Raw genomic sequence first — 22,811 nt, 5'->3', positions numbered from 1 at the left:
ATAAGTAATCTTATGTTTACAATTTTATGAAGAAAACATGAGCATCATGTAATTAATAACATTTTTAAAAGACTATTTTAAATAATCATTTTGAAAAACAATACCTCTATGCTTATTAATTTTGAAGTGTCGTTTCCTGCAAAATCCTATATTTGCAACCAAAAAATTAGAAAAGATCATATGGTCTGATTTCCATTTTTTCAAAGAATTTTTAAAAAAAATAAGGCACTTCAGACCCAGCAGCAATTAAATAGTATCCCATTGGTATAATTGGCTAGAGGAAAGACCTGTTTTCAGGGCAACCCTTATACATCATCATCATAGTAATCAACCGGAAGGTCGGTTTAGTAGGTGATGGTAGAGATCACCCAGTACTAAGCCCTATACAGAGTGTGAAAATTCACACATCAGGGTAGGGGGGCCAGTTCCCCTGTTCCGGTTATGGTTTCCCAGGAAGACATGGTCCCCGAAAAATCACTTTTAGCTTGGGTGGAGCTGCAGGTATCCAGAGTGCCTTGCCCGGGAATCGAACCCGGGACCCTCCGGTCAGCAGTCCAACGCTCTACCCACTGGACTACCGCGACCCACCCTTTTACATACATGTATTCAAATATTTCATGACACTTTTATGACATTATTTCTTTTGATCTATGGTTATGGTGAGGTTAGCCAAACTGAGAATCCTCGCATTCTGTATGAAGAGTAGACATTGGTTTAGATAAAATATGTATGGTAGTCCAGGGGTACAGCGTTGGACTACTGACTAGAGGGGTCTGGGTTTGATTCCCGGGCAAGCCTCTCTGGACACTTGCAGCTCCACCCAAGCTATCTCATTTTTCAGGTACCAGATCTTCCTGGGAAACCATGACTGGCACAGGGAAAGAAACTGGCCCCCCTACCCTGATGTGTGAATTTCACATGCCATATAGGGCTAAGTGCTGGGTGAACTCTACCATCACCAATCAAACAGACCTTCATGTTAACTACTATGCTTATGGTTTTTTTTAATGCTACCATTTGGCTATCACATATGGAAATCCTTAAGTTTACACACAAATCATTGTTAAAAAAATTGGATTCTGCAAAAACCAACTGAGAAAGAATGAATCTCAACCTAGGTAGAAATACGGAAGTATTCCCTCAGGATATTTGACTTGGATAACACAAAATATGAATATATTTTCATGAATAACAAGGTGGTGTGGAACATGACAAAAACAATTGCAGGGATTACTAGGATGAAGACTTGGATTTTATCTGCCTTGGTAATAAATGGGGAGCTTGAAACATAGAAAGAATAGATTCTTCGGTGCCCCTTCCCAATTAAGGATATTACAACAATACTTTGTTCATGGTAAATTGTTTCTACAACATTATGGAAGAATATAGTCACAAAGAAATCAACTGTTTGCAAATGCCCAAGAATATTTATCCTTTCAGTCAATTTGGGGATTGGGACAGTGCGGTGGCTAATGTACTGGCTTCCTATCCAGAGGGCCCGGGTTCGAACCCTGGAAGCAGCTGATATATTTAGAGGTAATCCGATCCTTACTTGAGGTGCTTTTTAGAGAGTATGCCATCCGCTGGATGGGACGTTATGCCACAGACCTCTTGGCACCTTTCGTTAAGAGTACGCTAATAGCAATGGCGGGTTTCTGTCCTCCCTTCATCCTTTCTCATCCATCCTCTGTGGTGCAAATGATCTCAGCTATCGATTACCTCCCCAAAATAATACTACTCCTTCACTCAATCTTTTCAGTTGTATATACCAGACTGCAGTTATAAGCTCCTGTACCCACCTTGCACTTGGTGGATTCACAGGTATGAGGTACGGTGTTCACTACCTAATATCAAGTAATTCCATGTGATTCCCAAAGAATCGTTAACAATTGTCTTTCAGCAATATTGATTGTATTATAATTTGGGATGTCATACGTGAAAAGGAACTATAGTAGTCCCTCTATTATCAAGTATATCACATAATTCCAATAATGCTGAGGGTGTATCATTCTCATAGACCAATATGAAAAATCACACACACAAGAAAGTGGCAATGGGATGGCTGAGGATCAAAGTAAAGTGTTTCCTCCAAGTTAAAAAAATCATGATTATACTGAAGCACAGTGGACGACCAAGTAAAATAATTAAAAAATAAAATTAGACCTTTGCTTTCAGGTTTGCCCCAATTATTACCATATCAGTTGAAGGTCAAGTAAGGCAAAGGCTGTCAAGGAGAAGAGAAATACTAGGTCAACTAATACTTAATAAATTGGTGTTTGATTGCACTTAAAAATCAAATTTTACTTTAAATCATGGTTTTTCAGAACACTCATCGAATTCCCCTAGTGTTTTAAATGCCACGATAATGTAAACAAAGCCTAAAGATATTTACAATTGATTCGCTCACCCACAAAAAAACGCCGAATTAGTGTTATGACTAAATCAAGACTTGCTAGCGTTTTTGCGCAAAACAAACCAATCAGAACCAGGAAATTAAAATCTACAGATGCTATGATTACCAATTAATGGTTTACTGTAGAAGAGAGGGGAACAAACAAAATGTCCTGAACGCACTTTAGGGGATTTTAAGGGTGGATTTTTTAGACTAGACCATAAATGAAGAGGGCAGTGTTTAAAATTATTTGTCAAACAGTTGTACACATTTGATCCATGCCAGATGTTTTATAAATGGTTTAATTTCTTATATTTATTGACACAATTAGTTTTAATCTCATTTAATTCTCTGAATGACAAGTTATCTGCACATTAAAATACTCATTAGTCTCATCAACACAAGGGCATAAAAATGAAAATGGCGCTCTTTCACTTAGCAGATCTATGATAACCATGAATACAATGAATCAAAAGCCAAAGGAATTATATCCAAGGAGCACTTAATAATATAATGAGCACGTATTTGATGAAAAGGATATTTAGTTGCTTCTAACTTAAGTTCTTTAATTAGCCAACCATTGTCCTTTTTCGCCCACGCATGCGGACATCTTCATATTTCGAAAGTACATCCTTACTACCTCCACCTCCGTGATCCTTATAAGCTTCAAGTACGGCAGGAAAAATTTGAGACGCTCCAACGCAAGGATGTGTACTTGAAAGTGCTCGATCTAAAACATAGAGGTCGACGCCTTTCTCTTCGACGTTGGGGTCAATTTTGCTTAGACCAAAGTCTATCGGCACTAGTCTTGGCCAATTGGCGCGAGGCACAACTTTACTTGGTGATAGGGCGTCCTCTTTGCCATCACTTTTTCCAATCGTTTGATCTGCACACATAAGGATATTCGAAGTAGTCAGGTCTCCGTGAATAATATTCGAGGCGTGCATTTTGCCCACCAATATACCTATGTCATTTCCTAATTGCCGCAGTGCGGTTTTCAATAGTCCCCGTGCATCTTCGGTGGCTTCCATCCAATCCGGTTCCATGCTTTTTATGTATTCTTTCACAGTGATCCCTTTAATGTGCTCCATGATAATAATTCTCTTGTTGAGATCGGCTAGGTACAACGCCGGTGTGGATATACCTGAAGAAGGTGAAACACCATGAACCTAGTCTTCATTATTAAATGTATAACTCCGTTTATGTAATTCACGGGTATAGTGGTCAGCAAAGCAATAGTATAATTTAATTTACTCACCAGCAGTTTTGCATCTCATGATCGCTCGAGTTTCGGCTTTGATGCGGTCTTTGGTGATTGTAGCATCTAATATAGGATGACGATATTTCTTTTCAAATCTCTCTTTTAACACGGCAGGTCGACCTAAGAATTTTCCTAAGTAAATTTTGGCTTCTGCGCCCTGTTTCATCAACTCGTAACCCAGCAGTAGATCCATTTGTGTGAATGTATAAAACTTGTTCTGGGGAAAATTCGGTTGACAAAGTATTATTCACGTTGAGCTTCCTGTGAAATCTATAGAACATCCTATCCTAATGTCATCATCAGTGATTAGCATTTCGCAAAGAGCTTATTTATTATTTACAAGAGAGTCAAAGGACGTGAGCTTGGACGATAATTCCGGCCATGCTTTAATTTCATAGGATTAACAAAATCTGAATAACGAAAATAGCGATTCATCGATTCAGTATATATCGATCTATTTTGCAGGTAGCTACGGTTTTGAAGAGATAGGTCGCAGAGCGGCGCGTTTTCGAAGCAGTAAATTTAATGAACGAACGTTTGTTTATGAGCCATTCTTACATTTTAAAATGTTTAAGGCGTTTCTTCCTGTTTATAATTAAATTTTACGAATATTTTTTTTATTAGCAATTGGATTTTTTTTGGTGTTAACGAAGACATCAATGAAGTATTAAAGATGTCATATTACTGGGTAAAAGGTTATATGCCATTTATTAATTTTAAAAATATAGTAACATGATCAGATACTAGTACATAATTCTTTCCTCTATCTTTCAATTTTCATTCTTCAAATTATTCGGAGGACCTCGATTCTAAATAAATTTCACTGGACTTATTACTCCAGTTTTCAACACTAAATGGAATGATGTTTCTGATGGAAGAAGTGCTCTGGGTATGTTGAAGTGGCATTAACCTTTATTTCTTCCTAAAGAATATAGGTTGGGGAAATTGGCTGTGACATATGCCACAGTTAACCTTGTTTATCAAACCATCAGGAGGATGACAAATCAGCACAAATGTCCTTGAGCATGAATTGTGCTTAATTTTTGTAGTCTTTACTTGAACTCCCATTTTATTATGCTCATCATCCATTGTGTGCAGTTTTGCTATTTTTTATATGTCTGCTCATGGGAAGGAATGGGGAGCGGAGTGGAGTTTTTCCTAGCTAGAACTTGTGGTTATTAATGTGATTAGTGAGTGTGGTTGTAAAAGTAAACTATGCTCATAGAAATACATGTAACAATGGCTCAAACAACTTTTGGGATCCTTCATTCTGTTTGAGCCACCATTTCATGCCTTACTACAAATGTAGTTTACCTATTACAATGCAAACTGTGCCCTGCATGTCACATTAACAAATGCGACACACCACTCAATCCTGGCATTAATAACTATGGTGCATCATACAAATGCTCCTCTCTCAGCTTCTCATTCCTTCTCATGCATGAGCCCAAAGAAGAATTTCTTAAGACTGCTTCATAGCTCATTATTACATTCCCTACCATTACGCGCACCACCCTTCACAGTCCAAACCATGGAATTTGCCATTATTTGATATCGTAGAGCCTTCCACTAATTGGGCCTTGACATTCATTGTAAGAGGTGAATTCTAATCAATCATTCCATATTGAAATGTAATGAAATAATTGACTTTGTAATTCCACACACTTTATTTAAAAACACGACCCAGGTTTCGACATTGAATGTCATCATCAGGTGATCCTCATAGAAGCACGCTGGCTATATATATATATATATATATATATATATATATATATATATATATATAATATGTTATGCAAATTCCACAAAGTTACGCCTGAGACAACAAATTTTTTTTTTCAATCATTCCATATTTCTCCATCACACTTACCAACCTTCTTGAATCATCCACACTCCCACTCACTCCATTACATAGTAATAGCCTTGGTATCCCAGGAGAAAATTGATACTGAGGTGATATAAAATTCTGTCATGATAGAGAGGGTCTGATTTGGATACAATATTTCTTTATGATTAGTTTGAGTTATATTTCCCATGATACAGATTTGTGCATCATTGTTGAATGGTGGTACACAGCCTTGTATCCTGGTACATGGAGTCCTGTAACATGATTCAGTTATCTCTGCGTCATTATACATAATTTTTTGAATTAGTAGTGGTGCATTCAGGATTTTGTTATCTTGTTTATGTAACTTTTTCTATTTTTTTTCCTTGAGAGTGATTTGCAGATTATATCAAGTTTTATTTATTTCTATTAGGTGATATGGGGTATTGACTGGCAGTGGGATATTGAAGACTGTAATAGAGGGGAGGATGTTAGGCAAACGAGGAAAGGGAAGGAACAGGATAGGGATGTTGGACGGGATGAAGGGAGGAAGAAAGTGCTCAGAGATGAAGAGGGGTCTAATGTAGGGTGGGATGCTGGATTTTGTATTTTGTTAGGAATCACAAAATATTTATTTAGTAGCTGTGTCCATCCAAAAACCTACCTTAACCGGTAGATTACCTAATAATAATAATAGGTGATATGGCCCTACAGAATGTGAGTATATTTTACAGTCATACTAAACCATAATTTACCTATAGCTTATGTTTTGTTTTGGCTCTTCCCACTTGCTAAATAATGCATCAAAATAAAAACTTGGGTGCAACTTTTGATCCTTGCATTAAAAAATCTTGCTTCAATAAATAACCATTTTAATCACAAAATCGACATTATAACACAGCCATACAGTTAATGTGACACCATTAAAATATTTCATTACAACACATAACCCTTCCATATATTCAGAAAGGTTTAGTAACTCATTCACTGAATTGTAATGGATGGAACATGCCATGCAGGTGATTATATTTTCAAACATACTTTGAAAGATAACATTTATCATGAACTTTATGCTCAGTTGTCATTTCTTCAAATTCATTTGTGACGAATGAAATTATTATTTGCAATATTTATCCAAATAATTTATTTTTGTTGAAAATTTTATTTTTTAATGTAGATGAAGGCAAATGCAATTGATTTTATTATGATAGTAAATGAATGCTGTTATCATGTGATATTTTTTTCAAAAATTTGAATTAGTTGAGGTCATTTTAACTTTTAACAGCAAATGAATTATTTTGACAAAGGATGAATATTTGCCTGGAAGAGGAAAATAAAGTCACCATAATTCTATTTGCACAAAAGGCACTAATGGGTCTTACTAAAGTTAAATGTTCTTTGTGCTGTCAAAGTGAACTTGAAACTTTCTTCTCTCAATGATCATTCTTGCCAGGATAATGCAGGACATGGCTGACCCCCATGTGAATGAAACAGATTACTGGTGTTGAAGACCAGTTGGTAGAAAATCATGATACTGCTGGAATGAATGTAGATAGATGCTCATCATGAAGCATATCATACATAGACTAATGAATTTAGTTGAAAAATTTTGTAGTGGTATTGTTGTAGGTACATATTTTATATTGCTGTAAGCATAACCGCTTTCATCGATTTGAGCTTACTCTGGTGAACACTCAACTTAGTCATGGAAATATTTTTCCAATGAGTTGTCATGATAATTGGATAAATATTGCAGGTTTTACATCGCATACACATTTAATATGGGGTGGTGCCATATTCAAGGAACATTTACTCTATGTTAGGTGCCAGTAAATCTCTTGGGGGCTGAATTGCCTGGATTTCTTGGATTAATGGAATAGTACCATGCAGACTGGTTGCTCGATGGGAACTTTCTTTCCCACAAAGTCCCACAACCCCACGAATACTGTTTTTAAACATCATCACCAATCGAACCAGGAGTGCCATCGTTATGATAAGTATCCCACCAAGAAAGCCAGAAAGTGCCCACATTTCCACGGCTTCAAACTCTTCTGTTATCTGTTGCCATAGACAAGGAGCTAGGTATTGCAGACTTAAAGTTACTCCACTGATGATTGACATTAGGAGACCTGCCAAAATGACCACCACAAATATGGTACTGTAGCCATTCCTTTTTAAATCCTCACCTTCATCAGGGTAGACCAGGTTCATCTGTGGGTATTGATTAAAAGTTATCATCATGATTAATATTAAAATAACTATCCTCAATTTTTAGACATAGAATAGATAACTGCATCGTATATCATTGGAACTGGGAAATACATCAGCTGTGTGACCCTAATCACATTTGAGGGCCCTTGGAATTCACAGACTTCTTTGAGCTATTGAGGAAATTCATCATTTTCTCCACTTAAATTTAGTTTTTATCCATATGCTTTAGATTTTCTTATTTTTTTGTACCGTATGTATAATTGTTTAATGATATTTTTAACTTATTATATTATTATGAAAAAAGTATTGATTGAATGCTGTACATCCTAAGTAAAGGCTGAAAGAAAAGATTAGTAATAAAATTGATTTAGATATGGCTCCTAAAGGAAAGAGGATGATCATATTGAGATTGGATTGACACAGATGAAGATTTAGACTAATGGGCTGGTAACCCAGTTGGTAATGGCAAAAAATATGATATGTTGCCAAATTTCAAATTATTATTAGGCATTTTACCCTTTACTTGAATTTACAATTCAAGGATAATCTTTACGTGAAATCATCATAAATTTCCTCAGGAGAGCACCAGCAGAAAAGATGATAACGAAGAGGACTGAATCTATTTGAACAGGGACTTAAAATATTAGGATAATTCAAAGAACTGCAGGAGATGCCACAACAGTAATTTTAATGGATGGCAATTAAAATGCATTAATCTCAAACTGTAAAAATCAATTGTCTTAACCAGGATTTACCTTGGCTAAAGCACTCAGCTGGATATCGAAGGACCTGGGTTCAGTCCAGTCAAAGTGAATCATTTTTACACTTGGAAATTGATACATTAGGACAATGTTGCAGACGGGGATATTAGAAAATATTAACCAATGAGAGATGAATAGAGGAGGCATAGACATTTTAGGGCGGCATGAGATGCAATGTAAGGAGTGGGTATTACTGAAGCATTGGTTATAGAGTAATATACAGTGCAGGGGATGATAGCCAGTGAGGTGTGGCAAAAGTATTCACAAAAAGGTAGGAAGAAGTGTAATAAATATAGAGCAGGTGAGTGATAGAATAGGTATTATTAGTAGAGATAAAATCTGAACTGAAGAACTTGGTCATTATTTTGAGTCTTTAGATCAACCAGTATTCATAAAGAGTAAGAAATACACAAAATAGACAATTTATGTGATCAAATGGAGGAAATAATTGCATGTATCCTGGAAAAGGAAAAAAATTGGTGGTGCTGGGTTTTGGAATGTGTTGGTAGGTGAAGAGAGAAATGGGAGTGGGGTAGGACTAGGAAATGGGTGAAGTAGAAAAAATAGGGGAATATCTCAAAATGAAGATTTCGATATTCATATATGTACACTGGAAAAGGACACTTAAACTAAGTATATCAGGTGAGATAATTAGGGAGACAGAGAAAGAATTGAAAGAAGCAGATTACACTATTCTAATTCCCATTCAAATCCAGTAGGAGAATTGGCGAGCAAATGTTTTAAGGTCAGATGTGTAATTTGCGAGAGAGGTATGTTTATCTAATAGGGAAGGTGAGGAATTAGACTCGGTACCATTTATGTTCTTTTATTGATTTTTTTATCAATAAGTGGGTGACCTTGTGATCAACAGATTGTTTGTTTGAAACATCAAAGGAAGGTACAAAGTACTCAAAACTCTTCTAACAGGAGTGAGAGATAACTCTTGCCAAATTCAGGAGCCAGAATTAAGACTATGCTGTCTTGCAATACCCTATATTCTATCAATTTTTCTTTTTGTCATATACATTGAACATTGTTTGTATGCAAAATCCTTATTACGTTTTTTTATAAATCAGAGAGAGAGAGATGATGTATCAAAATGCGAGGGGAGTTTTGATTTTCATCTTGAAACAGTTGGCATACCACTTGAAAAATTAGTAATCACAGAAAATATTCAATCTGGAACTAAATTTTTGAACTTGTACGTGAATTAAATGTATATAATCAGACACCTTTACCCAGTTACAGCTGGCCTCCAACACTATCCCATGACTGCTTACGGGAGAATAATTAGCCAATTATTTATGCTTTCTCCCCCCAAACGTGAATTTAGATGGGTCATATTTCTTAAAAATACAAGGATGGTTAAATTAATCACTGTAACAAGTTCCATTTAATTCATTATTGCAGTTTTGTAATTTTTGTATTTCTCTGAACTAAAAGAAAGCCTACATTTTTCAATGATTTATAATGTGGCCTCAAAAATTAGTTTCTGAAGAGAAACCAAATGAGTCTTCATCCTGAGGTTGAAGAGCTCAAGAGGCACTAAATTAGCCCAAGGACAAATGTAATTAACACCCTCAGGGTACAGGGTGTCATTTCCTTTTCATATGCCATACATAGTTCACTTGAATATTCAGGTATGCAGAAAACTGTACAGCAATGTTTTAGTTGATATCCAGAGGTATCACCCAAATTTGAAACTGAAACTCTCCAGTTAATATTATCTACCAGCTAGGCCAACCGCTATTTTTACAAGTGTATTGTTAATAAGAGTTCTCACCTGTGGAAATTCATAGAGATCTGGATTCTTTACTGGCTGCGGTACATAGAATTGATGATGGTAGCTTTTGACACCAAATGAAGGACAAGAATTGTCAGCAAATGGCTTTTTTTCTCCAGATGCATTGTTTTCAGTTTCCTCTGCCACTTCGTGATCTTTATTATTTTTTCCCTCTTCCTGTTTGCTCTTGGTATCACTTGTTATGGAACCTATAGCCTGCTTTTCTTCATCCTCATCATCATCTCTTCTCTCCATGCTGACCTTCTCAGTTCTGCAGTCACCTCTTCAGCTCTACAATTATGTGTTCTTTGGTCAACTTATTTTCGTTGGTCAACGGTCCTCCCTCTTTGCCAATGAATCAGGATACCTCTGAAAGATAAATTCTTGGTCAATATCTCATCCAGTGAATTTACTTATTTAAAGGGATGCATTGGAGTGAGTGGAATAAGAATTGAAATGGCAGCAAGTAGAATTTGCCTCTTATGAATCACATCGATATTATTTTAATTGAAATGATAATTCATACAACTTATGAGAAGTCTGTGTGACAAGGAGTGGATGCAACATGCTAGTAAAAGCAATATGTGATAACAGCTTTTTGTTTGGTGCTGTCAGTCCACAGAAAAGTATTATTCACCACAATGGCCATGCATATAACCGGAAAAGGAGTGTATGTATATGGTTAATAAGTATGTTTTCTAGATCCTATCAATTGAATTATTTTGGCCCAACATGAATCAATGGCAGATGATATAGCATACTTGCACATACTTTAATTAGTTGGTACATACAGTTTCTTGTACTTTAGCAGACTGTCTTGGAAAAAATACTTTAATGAAAATCAATGCTCTAAGATTGAAATTAAATTGAAAACACTTTGCTTTTCCATATAAAGTGAAATTAAATTTAAAACACTTCGCTTTTCCACATAAAGTGGGAAAGCGAAGTGTTTTAAATTTAATTTAAATAGGAAGAATTTCCACCAAGTGACGACAGAAACTGTTTTATTTATCAATGCTCTAAGATTAAATTAAAGCTCTTAAATGCTAACAAATGTATAAGCCTGGTAGGTAAAGTGTATTTGAGAGTCTAATGAATGGTTGTGGCTCCCTGTTATGTTTCAGTGGCAGTTTATATATTTGACACAGTCAACTAATGCAATTATAATATTTTAATTTGTATAATTTATTGTGTTAATATTTAATTTGATGCTACATTGTTGGCTTAATATCAAAAGTATGTAAATTTGTTGCAATTGATGTTGCTTTTACTCTAGTATTGCATCAACAGCAGCGATTGTAAAATTAAACATGTTCAGTTCATTCATGGAAATAGTGGAGGTGACTTGGAATTCTGCATTTTGAAGTTTCCTTTTGCCTGAACAAATCATCAGCCAAACCTAATGTTAAGCTTCAGGAAGCTTATGGAGAGAGTTATCGTCATTGTGGCCTGGATAAAAGATGTTCTCTTTATGGGATCGTAGATTTTCGCGGTGTTCAGATGAAAGACTCTCCATTCTGGGGATGTCACCGCATAGGTTGTTTTTCTGACAACAGTTTCGCCCATGTTTCAACGAGTGTCTTCAGGTCAAATTCACTTCAACCTGAAGACGCTTGTTGAAACACGGGCGAAACTGATGTCAGAAAAACAACCTACATGGTGAAATCCCAAAAATGATGTTCTCTTTAAACAGGGGAGGCCATGTCAGAGGAAGCTGGACCTTAAATACTAGTCAATGCTCTGATGGAGGTGAATATTAGTATAATTGCTGCAAGTGTGGAATAAAATCTTCTAATAATTTCAAAAGCATGATAAGAAACGTTGAAAATTTCTTTAGTGTCACCCTTGCGTTGCCTATAAATTCCATGTGCATTGTAGGTTTAAAAAAAACATGAGGCAAAATCAAAATTATAACATGAAGATCAAAGTGAAATGCATGCTGCATTGGAGATTGGGATGGTACGGTGGTTAACATGCTGCCTTCTCACACAGAGGCCTGGGTTCAAGTCCTGGAGACAGCAGATCTTTTTTAGTGGTATCCCAAACCCTACTTGAGGTGCTTTGTGGATAGCACTTTGAGTGAGTACGCTGTCCGTCAGATGGGATTTTAAAACTGAGGATCCCTTGGTGCCTTTCGTTAAGAGTAGGCTAATGCATGTGCCAGGTTTCCCTCCCCCTTCCTCCTTTCCCATCCACCCCTTATGGTGCAAATGACCTCAGCTGTCAGTCGCCTCCCTAAAACTACTACTGCATTTTTTATTTTTCCTATAGTCCAGGCATAGCCCCACAGTTACTTTTTGCAATTCTCAATGTGACGAAACACCTTCATGGCAAGTGTTTTTCACTATCAGAGGTAAGTGCGTGCACACCAAGGATGTTTCAACTTTCGATAGATCCCAGGGATGAAAATGAAGGCAAATGAAAGACATTTTTACCATATATACATTAAGCCAGCAATATAACATAAAATTAAATTTTTGCACAGTAAATTATTTGAATAAAAATTGTGATCACTCCTTAATAAACAATCCTTGTTTGATTTGCTTTTCTGTAAGATGTATGTATCTGTATTATTTCTTCACTTTGCAAAAGATTTATGATAATGCATGCCATCTTTGAACAACTAGTATTATTAAATGGATTGAAATGTACAGTTTGACGGTTAATAATCACTCCTACTTTATAACCTGAAAGTACATCCTCATATGATTACATTGTGTAGAGTTTGCTCCTTTATTTTGAATGAATCAGTAAGTGCAAGATTGTGGATGTAACTTTAGATGCTTTGTTAATCTTGTCTCAAAAGAGCAATAAATGCATCATTGAAAAAATGTACTCCTGTTAACCATAACTGTCAAATTATATCTTGCTGGGAATAATTACCAAGGTTAAGGTTGCCTACTCCCAAGCTTGTCAAGGCCTGATGGTATTCCTTGAAGTTCAGGAGAACCCCTTTGTTCAACCTATATTAATATTTTTTTAATTCTTTATTATCATCATATTAGTGCTTTTAAAAGCCTCTGCATATGCAGAACCTATTTTTTATGTATTGATGTTTGAATATCTACAGTTTTGTTTCACTCTGATTTTAATACATTTTATGTGATCTGGAAAATATACCATAAAAATATCATTCATGTTATAATCGTGAAATTGATGTATTTTTTATTTCGCATCTATTGCAATTGAGCCGTGCAATGATTTTTGTCTCAGATAAATGTTTGGCAATGGAATTTTGTGACCATTATTCAAGCATGATGCTTTTACTATCAAGCAAATAAGATTAATTAAATTAATTATTTTTAATATGTAGCAGATCTATTCAGTCCTTCAATTTGTGTGAATTTTTAATAAATACCTGATTAAGATAATTATCAGTAAAGTAGTTAATTTTACAAAAATAGCATGACACATTTATATGCAATGGGATTTTGTAAATGTCTCACATAATTTGTTGTGTTAAAAGGGCAGGCAAATTCTAAATTCTCAAAAATAAACATATTCATTTCAGTGTTGGATTTATTGATGTCTTTACCGCTGAACCTCTCAACATGCTTCTGGAATTTGGCCTCCATTTTGGTGAGCACGAAATATGCATTCACCAGGGAGTGGAGCTGCTATCATTGATTCATGAAGGCTCAGGTGGAGGAAGCTGAATTGGAAATTCCTATACAGATGAAGGAGCCAGTAGAAGGGAATGATCACAATTTGGATATATATTAAAGGTAAGCAAAAAATGCTCATAATTCCAATTCTAATGTCATTAGCACTGAGGGGTTGAAATATTTAAATATATAGGTAGATAGAATGATGAAAACTGCTTCCTCACTCATAATTGTCTTCTATTACCCCCTTTCCATGGCTCCTTTTACTGGATGGTATTATATTCCAGCATAGGTTGAAAAGACTCTGAGAATATAACAGTTTTGTGTGAATCTGGCATTTATGGTAGCCCTTGAAAATCTAGTGGGGGCTACAATCCCCACTTCTCCTGCCAGATTCCATATCCATTTCCCATTCAACTCCCCCAACTCAGCAAAATGTTTCCCTCTGACCTTTGCATTTACCCGAAATACATATTCTGAAGCTGAGGATTACAATCCTGCTTATAATGCTACCTATAATAGAAAGGTCAAAAGGCAAGATCTTGCCAAATTTTTCAAAGAGAACCCTACAGTATGTTTCCTCAATGAACATTTTTACCCTTAAATTACAACAAAAACAAAGGCATGGTGACTTTTTGGCGATAATTAGATGTGTATTGCATAATATGTTTCAAAACCTTTGAGATATGCCAGGAGTTGTACATGTATTCCTATCTGTCTATTATTTGCTAGAGGTTTCAGTCACCTTCAAGGTTAGTATTTTTATCGTTTAAGCTATTATTTCGAGGAATTGAGGCCCATGCTGTTTTTTATGGGGCTTGCTCAAGGTTTTGAGAGCCCACCTTCCAGTGTGTATCATTCACCGTGACTCCGGAGAATGTAACTTGGAGCGCTCAACGCGCACATTGGTGTGACGGAAATCTGCTCACTGGAAACTTGTTTACAAAAAGATCGCCCCTCATTCTCTCTCTCTCCCCCAATTCCAGAATATTATCCCTCCCACTTCTCCTCCCTTCCTCCGGCCCTCTCTCGCCCTCGTCCTTCGCCCACGCTCCGATACGCGGCGCCGCGGTCGATAACTTGAGGGCTGTTTGGTTGATCTCTCACTCGTTCCTACCCTCCCACGCATCGCCCTCCGTTACGCCCACAAAGGGACTGCCAATCCCCTCCTCTCTCCCTTTCCTTTCACTCCTCCTCCACCCTCCTTCAACCACCCTCCTTCTCATCCTCCCCTTCCTTTTCCCCATGTCACTCTCAAGCCGAAGGCGAAGGCAGTCCATTTTAAGTACCCCGCAAGCCTCCCCCGTTCCGAGGTAGGCGGGCTATCGCCGCCGGGAGCCCTGGACTCTGGTGGAAAAGCGCTCGTTATCCTTTCGCCCTCTTTGATTGCTTGCATTTCGCGTCGTTAGTGGCAAGTGACGTGTCATTCAGAGCGAAATTGGCTTTTCAGATTTCTTTTTTGCATACTCACTCTTATTGCTTTTTACTCCAAGTACTCGTCCCAATTGCCATTTGTTATTGGACCAATGATTTAGGGAGGAAAAGAAAGGAGTTTATCAGGAAATTAAATTGTTCGATTAGAAGATAAGAGATTGGATGATGTATAAATTGGTGCTGGATTTATGGTGTAATGCATTCCTCAAATTAGACCGGCACAGAGAAACTTTTCGAGTGCTGAAGGTATAACCATTTTCTAATTGATTTTAGAGGCTATTAACAATCATTCTAAAAGTTTGTAGGCAGTCAGTGATGCAAGGAGAATTGGGAAAAGGTGAAAACTTTCGTTATGTTGGCATTCAATGATTGGCGAGCACTCTTGCCTCTTAGAGGGACGTAAAAGTATCGCAGCCAAGTGCCTGAAGGCCATTGAATGTCAACAAAGTGAGCGGGATGTCGCTTTTCCCCAATTATACAACTTTTCGAAATGATTGTCATTTCACTCCATTTTGTCGTTTTTGTTTATGGTCATAAAAATTAGCTTTTAAGATCTAGAAAACGCTGATGGGATAAAGAAACCATTTCTATTATTTCAATAGAGAGATATTTTGGTTGTAGTAGTTGAAGATAAGTTTATTATTAAAAATTCCATGCAGCGAGGGAAAAGTTTCGGAGATTCTGCCCTTCGATAGTTTCGTCAATGCGCAGGGCATTATAAAAAATCTTTGCGGTGGTCTGGAGTCGGCTCCCTTTAATCAACTATCGTTGGAATATGGATTTTGTAGATATTTTCGTGGGGGCAATGATTATAAACTTTTCGCTTGAATGTGGTATTTAAATTATGAATGAGAGGTGCAGAGTTGTTTTACCAAAATTTTGGCTCTCGGGACCTGGCCGAGGCTTAATTTATTAGCCTCAACCAGGCCCCAAGCCTTATTATTTGATTTATAAGTCTAAATGTTTCACTTGGTGGATAAAATATATTGAGTAATTGTTGCAGTGACATTAGACAACAGTCTCGCTGTTATCTCCTACACAGTCTAAATTCTATATGTGATAGAATACATGGGAGACAGCCATTACGATATGGCATGGCTATTGTACGAGATACGATAGGATTCATAGTACAAAATTATTTCAGACGTTTATGGCCAAAAAAATTAGGCCAAGGCGCTAGCACCTTCATCCTACTTCTAATACATCAACCTGATTTATCTCTACTCTAGTGGCAGAAAATGAGATTGGGAATTAAACATAATTTAGAGGTACCAATGAGGAATTGAAAATCGAGACGCGATCCTTTGCTTTATACTACTCCAGTGTTCTTCCGAGGACATTTAATTAATTTAGTAGTGTTATTCGTTAGCTTATTTCGTTTAAACAAACGTCCTTTTGATGAAACTTGAGATTATATTCGTCATCGATTTCCTTGTTTTCAGGATTGCTATTTGAAATAGTGTCAACTTTCACGTTCGGTCGTTCGTGTTAAATGGACGTGGTTTTTTCATCTGCGAACCAATTGCAGGGACAAATCGTGCCTCGAGGATATTCTCGTTCTGGGGTTTATCAAAATTATACGTCCTCCATTCGACCACAATGAAGGTGGTTCCTCCATCGTGCTCTTTGGGAGCCACGAGAGTAATCGTCTGCCCGCATGCAAATTGTACTTTAGTTCGTCCCACGCCGTGGAGATGAATGGTATATGAAACAAGAAAATTTGCCCTTTGAGAAAACATGAAAGTCAACGCTGAAGGTCGCAACTTTCTTTGGTGCCAACTGGCTTTATCTGATGTTATCAGTCATTCTTCTCCAGTTATGAACGGAATACGGAATATGAAGCATTTAATGGAGGTTAGAAACAACGATATTTTAACATTTTGTGGACTTAATGGTTTTGACTACTACAATTTCGACAGAAAATTTACGGGTAACAACCCTGCTATAAAAATTAGAAATTGATGAAGGTTTAAGGAACAGAGAGTGATTTAGCAAGTCTTAATACGAGAACGCTCGCCGAGAAAAAGATGCTAAAGAGAATTAGCATATCTTGAGAAATCCAATGGTGTGATCCCTCTAATCTCCTAAATACTACTGAATATACACTTTTGTTACACGTGCTGTTTTTTAAGATTCTTTTCTATCTCGGTGTTTAAGGGAATAAAGTCTCAAAGAGAAGTATTTGCACAACAAATATAAACGTTATTCAAAAGGCTAGTCTTCCAAAGATTTTCTATTACAGAATTTTACCATACGAGAAAGCGTGACGCTACAGGTATTATATTGCGTACATCAGACGCTTTATTAACGAATTCCATGAACAATATGCTAAATCTGAAATAATGTGCGCGAAAAACTGCAATTTTTTATTAGATGAAAATGTCTAGCATCATAGAACATTTTCATTTAGAAAATGCTAATTTCGACATGCATAAAATAGCGAAAGTTTAACCTTTGTGCCTTTTCACAAATGTGTACATTTTTCAATAGAGAACATTATTAGAGGGTATTTCAGTCGTTGTGGTAGATGTGAAAATCGATCGTAGTGAGATAGCTAGTTTAATATCATTTTTATTGCAGTTAGTTAAACATTTGCAGTACTAAGTATCGCGTGTAGTGTACCCACAAAATAAAAATTAATCGTTTGGCACTCAATGGCTTTGAAAGTAATAGATTTTTTAATATTTTCGTCTAACCTGAAACTTCAGGGATTTCCACAATCCTTACTGGAATGACTTGCGTGGATTTACAGTGATCCGAAACGCTTTCTGCGAAGGTAATTAACAACTTATTGTGTTATATTTATACGATTGTAGTTATATGTACGTTCAATGAACAAATTTAATTCGTCGAGCCTTGAAAAGTCAGTGTTAAATTTCCCTAACGATCTTTTCCAACACCAAAAATAACCAATGAAATGGTCCCCGCAAAACGTACCACGGCAGATAAATTTCGGCCTTTCGTACTGCTTTTATTATTGTGAAATGGTTTGTGATACGCGGGTTGACGAGGTCCAGGGATACATCATCGTTTTCTCCTTTATATTGCCTCGCAAATGTCTCCTTCCATGTATTTTTCAGAACTGCCGATAAAACGTCATTGATATAAGTAAGTGGGACATTTGGTGAGCTGATGTTACAGTTAAGCTACCTCAATAGAGATATATAGGAAAACGGTCATTTATTATACACCGATTTCGTCAAATATGCTGCTATAAACCACAGTTATCAATTCGAAGGTCGGTTTGATAGCCGATGGTAGAACTCGGCTAGTAGTTGAGCTCTGTCATCACCTATAACGCTGTATGACGGTGTGTGCATATGTATGTATGTATTGTTCACCATAAGGCGAGTTTGCGTGTTTGTGTATAAATATATATGTATGTATACATGTATAAATATGTATAATATACATATATAAATATGCATATACATATATATATATATATATATATATATATATATATATATATATATATATATATATATATAAATGTTTTTGTAAAAATATTATGTATATATTATATATACACACACACACACACACACACACATATATATATATATATATATATATATATATATATATATATATATATAAATGTTTTTGTAAAAATATTATGTATATATTATATATACACACACACACACATATATATTCTATATTATATATATTCTATTAAATATATATATATTCTATATCTTCTGATGAAGACGGAGCCGAATTCCGTCGAAATGATCAAGAGATAACGTGTGAGTGATCTTTTTATGTGTTTCTATATTGTTTGTTGCTGTCCAATTTATTATTCAACACTTCCGTGTTACGTCGACGAAATCATCTATATATATATATATATATATATATATATATATATATATATATATATATATATATATATATGTATATATATAAACAACACACATAAACATATTCACATAAACAACACACAAAATTGTTCATAATATACTATCGTTTAATTTAGTTTAGGTTTGAGAGGAAAGTCCATGTCGTTACCATGCAAATGACGTGCTATTCTCTTGCTTTAGTTTGAGAACACAAGGCGAAACCCCCATCCAACTCTTCAGTGGCAGAGGCACTTGTTGTCGAGAGCCCTTCTCTGCCGCCACACTTCACTCTCCTCCAACCACAGCGAGCTCGAGTGAGCACTTCTGTGTGCGAAAGGAATCACTGTAAACGCGCGAAAAAAAACCAGCGCAGGAGTGAGGCAAATAATAAGTGTGTTCCGTGGGGTATATTTAAACTGCGCATTTGTTAGCAACGCCGTAGGATGTATCGATCAAATCGTTTGCCTAGGATCCATTTTGGTTATTGGTTCCGACGAAATGTTACCCTTAAATGCCTACGTTCTTAAACGAGTTAGATCTTCGATTATTTTGAAAAGAAAATGTAATGAACAACGCATTCTTTCGCACTTTTTTGATTCATTAATTCAACGAGATTCTTTTTTTGTCCTGGTGAACCCGGTGGCTCATATTTTTACTGGGTTCCTGATATGGAGCTACCAAGTGGCCGAGCAACCAGAATTACATACCATCACGTCAGAGGAGGAATCAAGCTCGTGACATTTTCGTGAGTGGGTAGCATGGTTACCCATCAGAATGACCCGCACAAGCTATTAAATTGGATTTTGCTTTGCAGTTACTGACCTGCATGCAATGATTTCATTAGTATCTTTATATCAAGGAAAAATGAGCACTAGCATTCGATTTTATTACACTAGTTTTAGAAGCTCGGATGGAATTGCGACTAATGTGGGAATCACTCGAGCCGCAATTAACTGAAAATCCCCTGCGAATTAAATGAAAATTATAATTAGCCATCTGCGTAAAATTTTTGGAAAAATAATGATTTATAATAAATGAAATAATGATCGTATAGAGGTTTTAGCAAGATGATTTGTTTGTGCATTGTCGACATATTTATTTATTTAGTTGAAAAACAGCCCAAGACCAGTTTCATTGGGTAAATTATAAAAAATATTGATAAAACTGTGGAAAAATCAGCACTTAAAAAAATTCAATTCAAATATAAAAGAGTCGTGAAATTCAAGGAGTCATAGACAAGAGTTCAGTGTTGGACAATGAGTAGTAGACCAATATTTAACACTCTTTGGTATCAGGCTAGAATATGTGAAAATTTATTTTCGAATAAAAGAAGAATACTAGGTATTTTTGTAAAATGTTTAGGTATTTCTAGGTATTTTGTGAAAAATACCTTAGTATTCTTATTTCATTCGACCAATATAACATTAAGCGGAGGGTATGTGGCAGATATGGGATGTGTGAAGAATATAAAGTTGGTTATGTTTCAAAATAGCATCACAGGCAAACAGAAATCTGAAGATGAAATAGCATTTTCTGATTGATTGGATAGCATTTGATAGAATTATACAGTCCATTTAATCTCATCGTGCATGAAGGCACTCGAAGAAGAGAAAGGGAAAGAAGATCAGGTGACCTATTATTGTCATCGATTATTTTATACAGAAATTGTAATCATTTTGGGCAGAGCGTTCGGTAAAGGAAGTTATTCAGAAGGCAGATTTCATGAAGAGAGATATTTCGGAAATGTGAATGACGGTTTCAAATTGCTCGCAGGAAGAAATTTGTCGAGCGTTCAAACAGTCAGAGGGAAATAGTTAGCAGGGTAGCGGACGTCATTTGGGAACAATATTTTAGGGGAAGAGAAATACAGGCTAAGATTAAAACAGTGGAAACACAGAGTACAGAGAGAAGTCAGATACTTCTCCACGGAGGTAAATGAAATCCACTAAACTAGCACGAAAAGAAACGTTTATGATGTTTTCACGAAAGAGAACCTTAATGCCAAAAATAACACCGAAGTCCTTTCAAGTGGTGACTACTGGGGCAACTTGTGAAATTTGGTAATGATATGCTTGAGGTAATTTACAGTGTGAGAAAGGTAGATTGGAATATTTGTTATAAAGAACATATACGTTGCAGAACCGCAATTAGGGTTTGTATCACCTGAGGAAAAAAAATATTCCGGTGCCTCTCAATGTGAAATTGCACACGTTTTTGGGTCTTGGGAATACTCATTAATTCCCGAGAAGTACGTGTATCATTGTAAAAAAAATAATACTATATTCCATTTTGTCTGTCCCACAGCGCGCCTCTGATTCTTTCTCCTCTCCCGACTCACATCTAATATAGTGAAATGTACGTCCATATTTGGTGTTACAAGCTGTATGATTGTAATCAGCATTCACATCAAATTTTATAGACAGTACCCTTAAAGACCGTGGTAAACCTAAGATCATATTGTTTTTCTTTCACATTTGGCTTGAGAAATAACATTTTTAAATTTTATAGTAAGTGAAGTTAAAAACTGGGGGATCAGTTAATTTATTGTCATGTTGTTTCAAGCAGATGTATTGAGGAAATAATTACTCTTTAAAACCGCGCTGAAATTTGGTGAAAAGTTAAGTGAAAAGAGGAAAGTGTTAGTTAGGCAATTTTTTTGCGGCGTATCTTCAGCTAGAGTGTAGTGTAAGATATTCCAGGTAAAATAGAATCTCGTGGTTTAAAGAAAATTGCTGGTATATTTTTTTTACCGTTAGTTGATCCATTCATTTCTTTCGTTTGTCACCAGTTTCGCTTTCACCCTATGAATATTCAAGTTGGTCTTTCTTCACACAGCGTTATTAATGAGATGTAGTGCCATTCCCCGACTCCCATTTCATGTCCTCCCACGTTCAATCTTATACCTTTTTACGACCCAAGGTCATTTTTCTTCCGCCTCCCTTTGCCCATGGCTGGGTGCGTGTTGTGCTTCGCATCCCACTTCAATTACTTCTCGAGCAGACGTGTTGGGAGTGTGATAGTGGGACTCCATTGACCGCACGGAGCAGAATAAACAGTCTGAACTGGACTTTTCTGGATTGACAAACCTTGCGCGGACGCATTAGACTTTACAAATAGCATTTCTTTTAGAAAGGGACTGCATTTAACGTTTTGTTATTTTCAAATAGGAAAGAAGTGAAATTTTGCTAGCATGCGTAAGTGGTTGTAAATATTGTTGGCGGGTATTGAAAGGCAGTGAAATGTAATACGGTATTTTCCTTGTCCCGTCGTGGGCAGACTGCCCTTTAAAGCTTTTATGTTTATTTTTGCCCCTAATTCAACTCCTTGATAGATTTCATGACTTTACTGTGACGCACACGATAAAAAAGTCAATTCGGAGTCCTTTCCTTTGCGATCAATAGCTCTATTCCGCGAAGTTTGGATTATTACGTGCGTTAGAGACATAGGCTTTCGTTTGCTCTCGTCTTCGACGCCATAAATATTGGAATATCCATAGTATATTTTGAATGTAAGCTAAATTTTAGAAATTCATATCGTTGAATAGTCTGGCATGTTTTGTATTTTTGGAATTCTTTGGTATTGGTCATTGCCACTCGCAGAACACTATTTTTATTCAACGTATAAAATCTTCAAACACTGACCTGATGAAGCAGTGATCATGTCATATCATGATCACCGCTTTAAAATTTTCACC

The 22,811-nt window shown here is 36.2% G+C and overlaps 2 protein-coding genes across 2 annotated transcripts in view; both read right to left on the bottom strand.

The window, feature by feature from the left end:
* Nucleotides 1–2,694: 2,694 nt before the first annotated feature.
* Nucleotides 2,695–4,037, bottom strand: Tcs5 (TP53 regulating kinase). Its single transcript, XM_071595069.1, has 2 exons — nucleotides 3,651–4,037; nucleotides 2,695–3,536 (listed from the first exon to the last, which is right to left on the bottom strand). The coding sequence occupies exons 1-2, from the start codon at nucleotides 3,844–3,846 to the stop codon at nucleotides 2,962–2,964; spliced, it is 771 nt and encodes a 256-aa protein (XP_071451170.1). The 5' UTR covers nucleotides 3,847–4,037; the 3' UTR covers nucleotides 2,695–2,961.
* A 2,330-nt stretch (nucleotides 4,038–6,367) lies between these two features.
* LOC139696416 (uncharacterized) overlaps nucleotides 6,368–22,811 on the bottom strand; it is a 39,597-nt gene continuing 23,153 nt past the window's right edge. Inside the window, exons 2-3 of the mRNA XM_071595170.1 lie at nucleotides 10,234–10,602; nucleotides 6,368–7,689 (exon numbers count right to left, since the gene is read on the bottom strand). Coding sequence (XP_071451271.1) covers nucleotides 7,288–7,689; nucleotides 10,234–10,488 — 657 coding nt within the window. The 5' untranslated portion in view covers nucleotides 10,489–10,602 and the 3' untranslated portion in view covers nucleotides 6,368–7,287. The remainder of the gene's footprint in view (nucleotides 7,690–10,233; nucleotides 10,603–22,811) is intronic.

Source organism: Hetaerina americana, unplaced genomic scaffold, assembly GCF_022747635.1.
Source record: "Hetaerina americana unplaced genomic scaffold, ioHetAmer1.1.p SCAF_7, whole genome shotgun sequence".
Taxonomy (NCBI): Eukaryota; Metazoa; Arthropoda; class Insecta; order Odonata; family Calopterygidae; genus Hetaerina; species Hetaerina americana.
Note: the sequence above shows the minus strand (reverse complement) of the source record. Positions and strands in the feature narration are given on the sequence as shown.

Coding starts and splice junctions, on each gene's coding strand:
- Tcs5 (XM_071595069.1), bottom strand. CDS start 3,846: ATGGATCTACTGCTGGGTTACGAGTTGATGAAACAGGGCGCAGAAGCC. Junction 3,537..3,650: donor CATGAGATGCAAAACTGCTG/GTGAGTAAATTA, acceptor CACCTTCTTCAG/GTATATCCACACCGGCGTTG.